This window comes from Anas platyrhynchos, chromosome 10 (genome assembly GCF_047663525.1).
Source record: "Anas platyrhynchos isolate ZD024472 breed Pekin duck chromosome 10, IASCAAS_PekinDuck_T2T, whole genome shotgun sequence".
Lineage (NCBI taxonomy): Eukaryota > Metazoa > Chordata > Aves > Anseriformes > Anatidae > Anas > Anas platyrhynchos.
In genome coordinates, this window is record NC_092596.1 from 23,318,949 (window position 1) to 23,327,897 (window position 8,949).

At 52.2% G+C, this 8,949-nt stretch overlaps 1 protein-coding gene across 1 annotated transcript; it reads right to left on the minus strand.

Moving 5' to 3' along the window:
- Positions 1-2,073: 2,073 nt before the first annotated feature.
- TBX22 (T-box transcription factor 22) lies at positions 2,074-8,684 on the minus strand. The gene is made up of 8 exons (XM_038184645.2): positions 8,336-8,684; positions 8,095-8,224; positions 7,763-7,864; positions 7,513-7,687; positions 7,270-7,434; positions 7,109-7,173; positions 6,945-7,030; positions 2,074-4,452 (listed from the first exon to the last, which is right to left on the minus strand). The coding sequence occupies exons 1-8, from the start codon at positions 8,469-8,471 to the stop codon at positions 3,842-3,844; spliced, it is 1,470 nt and encodes a 489-aa protein (XP_038040573.2). The 5' UTR covers positions 8,472-8,684; the 3' UTR covers positions 2,074-3,841.
- Between the last annotated feature and the right edge of the window lie 265 nt (positions 8,685-8,949).

Here is an 8,949-nt window from a genome sequence, read left to right on the forward strand (position 1 = left end):
ACTGAAAAGCTGCTCTCTCAAAATCTGAAGGAGCGAAGCTTTTATGATAACAGAAAATGTCTGAAAACCTCTTTAGTGCATCCAATATATCTTCAGACTTCAGAGAGGCAGAAACCATCCCAAACCCCTGCCCCTGTCTCTGGCTTTGTTCAGGAACTGCCTCTTCAGGCAGCAAATATTACTTTTACCTGGGGTTTTCCCTTAATGTCGGTGTTTTCCTCTCCAGAAACGTCTTGAATTTTACTTTCTGGTTTGTGTCATTTGATTTATAAGCTCAAAGGGTCCCTCGCGAAACCTGGAATACTTCTTCTGCTTAATTGCCACAATAAACTCCAAGGTCGGTGCTTTCGGAGAAGCAATCTGCTCCGTGCGGAAGGAAACTGTTTGATGTAAGGAAGCAGACGGTAGGTTCTCCTCATGAATGTCACCGGAGGGACACAGAGGAGAAGTGGATTTATAAATATCCATAAAATTCAGAAACTGCACAAGCTCGGAGAAAGCGAAGCTCTAGTAAGCGTGAGCGGCTTGCAGCGTAATACCCAACATCTGCAGGCGCCCTTGCAGCCAGGATGGATCCCAGCAGCTCTGAGGGCTGCATCCAGGCTGCCCGGCACCGCTGTAACTCCTCCAGGGCCAGGAGGCTGCAAATTGCACGCCCCAGCCACATACGGGACAGAGTGCTTGGGGTCTGCACCCTAAATCATAAATCGTGGGGTGGCAAAAGGTGACCAACATGTCACGGACTTGTGTACGGATAGCAAGGGAGGTGTTTTTTCTCATCTGCTGCAAAGTGACTTCACACAAGCTAGCTGCTGGGCTGGTGATTTCAAAATGATGTGGTTGGACGCAGCACCTCCTGTTCAACTTTGTTATCCCCATTTTACAGGAGTCGCTGCGCATTTTGTGCGTTCGGTGCACACAGATCTAGGAAGAAAGGACACACAAATACTGCGGAGTCATCTGTTTCCTATAGTGTGTGTTTACATATTAATGTGCAATACAAATTTGTAAACATGAACATTTGAAACTTTCGTAGGAACCGATACTGGCCTTTTCCCTTTCTGTAACTTTATTGGAACAACATGTCCAATGTGGCCTGAGCCACACATGTAAATAGTTTTAATACTGGATACATTTCAAATGTTCCGTGTGCTTATTTGTTCTGGTCTATATTGCTAGCCAATCCTCGTTTGTTTTGCATAATTGTGATACAAATTATCATCTAATTACAGAGCAAACCTCAAAAGAGCAAATGTAAACTAAGGCACTTCTATCAGTGCGGCTCCATCCAAGCTCCCTCTGTGCGTTTGGCCAACTTTAAACTTCTCCGGTGTGTCCACGAAATTTTGGTGAGGCTGGACAGTAAACCGCCCGTTGATTAAAAACATTATTGTTGTGTGTTTTTTTTTTTGTCTCCGTGGTTTTTAGATCAGCCTCTTGCTGTTTGAACACCAAGCCCATCCCACGTCCCAGTGCGGAGGACAAACGCGGCGCCTCCAGCGCTGCCGGTTTCATTTGCCGAGTGCTGTAAATGTGATCAGCGATTTGTGAGTAACTTCAGGCTTCTCTTGGGAAAGGTCAGGTGGCTAATAGCTGGGGTTGTTGAGCAAGTTCAATCTTTCAGAAAAACTTTTTTTTTTCTCTCTGTTCCCATTAAAACAATAGCACAGTAACGCTGCGTTTATGTTCTCATTCACCCCCTACCTCCAGAAAGCCGAGAACTATTGCAGTTGTCTCCAAATCACATTTAGCAGGAGGAAGCACAAAGCAGCACATAACATATGTGCATTTACAGGCACGTGGTCTCACCTGAAATGCTGACCTCGATTTCCCCACTTTCACATCTAATAAATAGCGATTTATTATACCGATGGCGATGGCAACATGCCCAACTTCCCCGCTAGAAAGCTCCCCACTAGAAAGTGCCATGCAGGCTACTTTGGGCATGGTTTGTCTCACATAAGCAGAACCATTACGGCACGGTATGAACAAATCCAGTGAATTAATTTCCACTGAGAGCATCGCTGCCTCCTCCCAAAACCTCCCCGGGTCCCCGGGCTCCTGCAGGACCTGCCCTGAACAGCGCCGCCGTGGGTCCCACCGAGTGGGAATTTGCTCAGCTGCAGTAGATGGGATTTATCTGATCTGAATTCAAACAGCTATTGTTATAAGATTGTCTGTCCCGAAAATAGCTATCCATCATCGGTCGAGTCTTCGGCTAGACAAACACGGGTCTGTTGGATCAGCAGCTCGTGGCCAGCAGCTCTGGAATATTTTACGCAACTGCAGCTATTTGGAAAATTGGACATTGCCCCCTGCATCCACCCACAAATCCGTAACTGATCGAGAAGAGCCTCCCAGCAAGCACGACCACGAGCAGAGCGCCCAGCCCCGGGATCGCCCCGCGTTTCACAGGATCCGTCCCAGCCTCCGCTGCGGGCTCACCCACCGGCAGTGAGTGATGGCTTGGAAATAAGGACTCCCAGAGGAAAAAAACATTTCATTTTTTTAATAAAAACAGTGAGATAAACTGCTAAGGAACAGCATGAGAAAGCAGGTTTGAACAGACTGTTTAGCAGGGCCGGTGTGGCTTATGGCTGCGTGCTGCTATCACCCGGGGCTCTGGCTGCTCCAAGCACGCTGGGGGAAGAAGTGTTGGCTGATTTTAGCAAAGTCTCGTGAAAGTAAAAGTGTGACTTTTTGTTATTTGAACCACTTGTTCTGTTCTTAATTTGATGTCTGCCGTGGATGAAAATAAAACCAGGACTCTGATACCGGTTTTGGTTCTTAAACCTACGTTTAATCCCTATATATTGCTGTGTTATGTTTGTAAATACAGGATTCTCTTATCTTAATCCCCAAATATGGCTGGCCCCACTCAAGCACTTTTTTCAAATCTCTGTCATATATTGAGTGATAAAACTGGCTTCAGATACGGACTGAGCACTGATCAAACAAAAAATATAATCTGTGCCCCGATTTATTGCGAGTTACTTTGCGCCCCTGGGACTAGAGATTATTTACAGGAATAACAAGAATATCCACAGGTTACAATAAAATAAACAGGACTTTTGGAAGGGATTTCCAGTCTCGTGCTTCGGGGCTGGTCGAGCTGCAGCTCTCCGGAAAGGACCCACGTTCTCCAGCAGCTTCGGGAGGCGTTTTTCCCTGCTGAGGTCTCTGAGCCAAGCCCCCTGGTGTGAACCAGACCGGGTGGCACACAGCAGAGGGGCTCCAGGCTCCGTGCCACAGCCCCTGGTCACTTGTCCTGTCCTCCTTCACCTCGGCAGCAGGGTCTTGGCTTCGTGTTCCTGCTCGGAGAGCCGAGTTGCCCTGGTCCTGGAGCATTGAGGCACTTCCACGTGGTTAATTGGGGCTCAAGGCAGCAGGAGAGGACACCCAAGTGCCCGGCCACGCACGGCACCTCGAGGCCTCAGGCAGCCCCTCTGGGTTTAGTGGAAAATCTCCAGCGGGATGAGCTCACAGGGCTTTGGGCTAACTAAAGGAAAGCTAGATAGTTTCAGGAAAACATACTTGGGGGAGTGTATACGGCTACGTTCCCGCTTCAGAGTGCAAATATGAACAAGGTGACTGTACAGCTCGCTCTTAAACCTACAACCACGACATAAATACCACCAACAGGTATCGCCTTGCTGGGATCATCGCAAATCCTCGCTCCCAGATCCTCCACACTCCCGGCGATACGACACCTTTGGCCACCAAAAATGAACCGCTCCTGCCCCACGCAGTATTTCGTACTCGGAAATTAGCAAGCCCCTGGGTATGGCTGCAGAACGGGCTCGCTTTACACGCCAATGCTTAGCGATATTACAAAATCCCACTAAAGGCAATGGTTAATTGTCGAGTGCCAGTTGGGGTGATTGCATCTGCCATCCCTCAGAGAAGCTGGAATGCTGTCACTCACTTTGAAATGGCTTGCTGCATTCATCAGTCTAGATGGCACAGAGAAGTTATAGCCGTACAAGCCATATGGAGGATGTAAAGAACAATTAAGTGCTTCCCGAGCAATGGGACTTGATGGGAAAATGTTTCCAGATGCATGTAATCCATACAGCATTTGACTAGCAGAACCGGGTACTTGAAGGCACTGCCCGTTTAAGTCTTCGGATTTACCATTTTTCAGGCTCGTTATGCCGAGGGCAGAGAGTTTGGGCATATCCACCATGAAGTGGGGCAAAGCCGGCGGGCTGGCGCCTCCCAGTTTCTCGTGGCTGGGGAAGACGAGGGACTGCTGCCTCAGGAAGCTCGCGGGGCAGATCTTGTAGTAGAGGGGCAGGCTGAGGCTGTGCAGGTAGGTCTCGGGGCACGGCACGCCGATGTTGCTGGCTGAGAGATGGAAGGCAGGCGGGGAGCACGACGGGGAAAGCAGCGGGTTGAGAGGAGAGGGCGTCCCACCGCTGGAGGTCACTGGAGAAGAGCTGGAGCTCCCACCTGAAAACAGGAACAGAAATCACCCACAGTGACGGCCGCAAACGCGGAGCCCTTGGTGGGCTCCTGCTCCCACCGCATCTCCCCGCTGCTGTGCTCCATCCCGACACAAAGCAGCCCCAAAGCCAGCTCCTGGAAAATGGGAAGACCTCTCCCTAAGCTACACGTTGCTGTTACTTGGTGCTCATCTAGGGAATATTCAGACCTGTCCAGTGCCATTAATTTGGCTGGGATAATGATGAGGTTCAGCTCCACGCCAACAGGTTCCTGCTGGGTCTGCGCCTCGCTGCACGACCGATAACCTCCTGTTAGACACACACACTTGCCATTTTCAGTTCCCTACTTTTTGTACAAATTATAGGCAGCTTTTCCCCACGTATAGAAGAACAAAAAAATGTATTCAGCCTGATGGAGAATTTTTTTGTACCTTCCTGCTCACAGGAATTGACTAATTTTGCTTGGCTTCCCATGCAATTTGAAACACACACTCGACTCCTCTCGGTGTCTGCCGGAGCCTTAAACGCACATGTCATTTTGACATTCTCTTCTCCGAAACGAATCAATGGACACTTTCATAATTTGGTCGAAAAGCGACACCAGTTTACTTCACACGTGGCGAGCGCTCTCGAGGCTGCTGGTGTGTGTACCACCACTGTTCGGCACCGCGCCTCCCAGCAGCGCCCGGAGCGGCAGCTTCACGTTCATCACCACGCTCTTTTAGAGGCTTTTCCCCCCACTTCTTTTCATTTCTTACTAAAGTCAGCTAATATATGAAATCTAATAGGAAAAAAAAAAAAAAAAAGTAAAAAAAAGTAAAAAAATTACCCACCAACAAGAGCAAAAAAACAAAACAAAACAAACAAACAAAAAACACACACACACAAAAAAAAAAAAAAAAAAAAAAACACACAAAAAAACCACACACACAGATTGAAGACTCAGCGCAAATTAATTTTTGCCAGCTCGCAGAGGATCTTCCAGGTCTGGTAAGCACCATCTTCGCAATAGCCCTGGAATGCTTGATTTTAGTGTCTCGCCCCTTCGCCACTGATGTCAGCGGCTGCTTGCGGACTGACATCGGTGGGAGAGGACGCGGGGAGCTGGGCTCCTCCTGGTGCACGCATCCCGACAGCCTCCCAGGATTTGTGGGCTTTCAGACATGTAAAAGGGTGCAGCAAAGCCAATATTTGTGAGCATGAGGCAGCAAATGAGTCCCTGTGCAGCTAGCTAGGCAATACTGACTTCAAGGTATCCTAAGCAGTAGCATCACACAGCTCCCAGTACCAGTTTGGGACTGGGGGTAATGGTGGAGAGCACAGAGCAGCCCGAATAGCTGGCCCTTTCTGCCATTTCTACGAGCCTTAAAAATCCCAAGTTTGTTGCCATTTTTTTCTTCATCATATCATTCATTCCTCCTTTAAATTTGTCTTCTAGCTTTAGGGATTCAGGATTTTTATTTCAGCTTTTTTTTTTTTTTTCCTTTCTTTCTTCCTTTCCTTTTCATTTTCTTTCATTTTCTCTTTCTCTCTCTCTTTCTCTTTCTTTTTCAGAAATGCAATTTTCTTATTAGTGGAAACGGGGATTTTGTTATATTTACATCATTCCAGAAAACTGACCCTTACAAAAAAATGCCAATTATGTTACAGTTAGTAAAAAAAAGAAATCCCAAGAAGCCCTAATATTTTAGCATCTGTATAATAAAAACTGCAAAAGCTGTGCTGGTTTTCTCATTCCTCACTGCAGCCTGTCCATCAGCTCCTCTCCAATCCACAGCCTGCCCAATAGGTTCAAAAAGAGCTTTTTAGTTTAGAAATGCTTTTTTTCTATTTAAATAAATAAATAAATAAAAATTAAAAGTAGCTCTCTTTGCAATCTGGTAAACCTCTTAATTTCTCCAGAGCCTGATTTTTTCTCTCTGCATTTTTACGCCCATACAGCACGATTTTTTTTTTCTTTTTTCTTTTTTTTTTCAGCATTTTCCTACAGAGACTGGAGTGATTCGGTGTACACCATTACAAATCTGAAGAGCTGGTAACATAAAGGAGAGCAAAACCGGCGACTTTAACCCCAAACCGGAGCGCTCCGGGGTGCAAAAGCTCTGTCGGCTTTTCCTTCGGCGCTAACAAAAACCACTTCACAGTAACACCTCCAAAGGCTGCGGGGGGGCTGTAAGAGCCCCCTGCGGGTGCCAGCCGGGGCACTTTGTGCTCAGTGCTCGGTTTCCCCCCTCCTTGCCCCGCTTTGAGGGGCTGCGGGAGTGCGGCACCGAAGCGGGCGGCCACTTTCCCTCCTGCGGGAAGCGCATTTTTCGGAAAAAAAATAAATAAATAAATAAATAAATAAAATAATAAAAGAGAGGCTGCCGGTGTCCCCCCTGTCCCCTCTTTGTCCCCCCCCCGCCCCGCGGCCGCTTCCCAGGGGCGCTCCCCGAGCATCGCCCGCAGCCTGCGGCCGTCGGGGGCCGTCGGGGGGGCGTCGGGAGCCCCGGGACTCACCGTGGCTGTCGGCGCCGAAAGCCTTGAAGTCCAGGGCGAGGGGGGGCCGCCACGGGTAGGGCTCCAGGAGCCCGTCCAGGACTCCCCTGCGGGCGACACGGGGCTGAGAGCCGCGGAGAGGCCGGGACCCCGACGGGGGGGGGGGGACGAGCGGCGGCCGTTACCTGTTCCTGCCGGGGTCCCGAAAACCTTTGGCGAAGGGATTCCTGTCGATTTTCAGCTTCGTGATCTGCGGGGGAAGGAGAACGAGAGGGGCCGTTTATTGGGGTGTTGGAGGGGGGGGTCCGGACCCGTGCCCTGCGCCCGTGGGGGCGGCCGCGGGTACCTGCTGGTTCTGGTAGGCTGTGACCGTGGTGAACTCGGTCTCCTGGAAGGAGAAGGTGTGCACCCCCTCGGCCGGCAGCGACTGGATCTGGGCCAGGTCGAAGCGGGAGTCCTGGGCGATAACGTGCACGCGGGGCTTGTACTTGTGCATGGACTGCAGGATGATCTGTGCGGCAGGGAGGGTCGCGCTCAGCCCCGACGGCCCCACCGGGACGAAGCCGCCGCTGCCCTGCCCAGCACCTACGTGGCCCTTGTCGTCCAGCTCGTTGTTGGTGAGCTTCACCCGGTCGAAGCTGACGATCTGCCGCATCCACGTCTCCCCCGAGCAGGGCGAGTCGGGGTGGATGTAGAGCCGCGGAGTGATGCACGAGTGGTCCGTGTTCCCCGCCACCATCCACTGCGAGCTGTGGTAGACGTACCTGGGCCGCCGGCCGCCGTCAGGATCCGCAGAGACCCCCCCTCCCCGTGTCCCCCCCGTCGGTGCCAGCCCGTACCTGTAGCGCTTGGAGTCCACGGGCACCACGTCGATGGCGATGTAGTACTGCTGCAGGGGCTGCAGCCCCTTCACCTTCACCCGGACCGACGGGAACATCCTCCTGCGGGCACGGGGAGGGCGTCAGAGGCGGGGGGGGGACGCGTTTGAAACGGCGACGAGGTTGAAAAATTAAAGGGAGATCGGAGAGGGGGGGGAAAATGCATGGAGAGAAAAATACAGAACGAAAAATATCGAACGAAAAAAAAAATAATAAAAAGGGGGGAAGCCCCCGAGGAAGGAGAAGCGGAGGAGGGAACGAGAGGGGTTGTGGGGGGGGGGTCCCGCCGCTACCTGCCGGCCTTGGTGATGATCATCTCGGTGCCGATCTCGTGGAACCTCCTCCAGAGCTCGGAGCCCTGCAGCTCCACCTGCACCTCGTCCCTCGCCTCCCGGCTCTCGGCGCCGGCCTTGGGCCGCTTCTCTGCGGGGGGAACACAAAGCGGAGGGGGCGCCGGGGCGGCTGCCGAGCCTGCCCCCCCCCCCCTTCCCCTTCCCCTTAAGCTCCCCCCCCCGACCCCCCGACGCTACCAACCCGGCTCCGGGGCTCTGCGGCTCTGCCTGCAGCCGGCCCCGACGTCCTCGTCGAGCCCGTCGGGCACCTTCCTCTTGGCCGAGCGCCCCACCAGGGCTTCCACCGAGAAGGCGTGAGCCCGGGAGCTCAGCGCCATGCCCCCCTCCCTCGGGCCGGGGCCCCCCCGGGTCGCCGAGGGGCTCAGCGGGGCGGCGGGGCTCCCGGCGGCAGCTCCATGCGGGGTCCCGGCCCTTGCCGTCGGGGGGCAGCGGCGGGGGCCGCCCGCATCCGAGCGAGGCGAGAGGAGGCTGCGGCTCCCGCTGTTTGTTTTGGGAAGTGGTGGGAGCAGGAGAAAGCCGGAGTGGCATTTCGTGGGGCTGGGGCGGGGGAGGGGGGGAGGGAGGGAGGGGAAAGCGGGCGGCGGAGGGGAAGAGCGGGGGAAGAGGAGCCGGCCCCGTCTAGGATCAATAAAAGAGTTACTGTTCTCCATTAAATTGTAAAACTCAAAGAAATTTGACATAATTGCACACTAGGGGCCACTTTTCCAACAAAAGTGCAAATAACGTTTAACCAGAACCAGCACAAAAAAAAAAAAAAAAAAAAAAAAAAAAGAAAGGGAAGGGGGGGGAATGAGA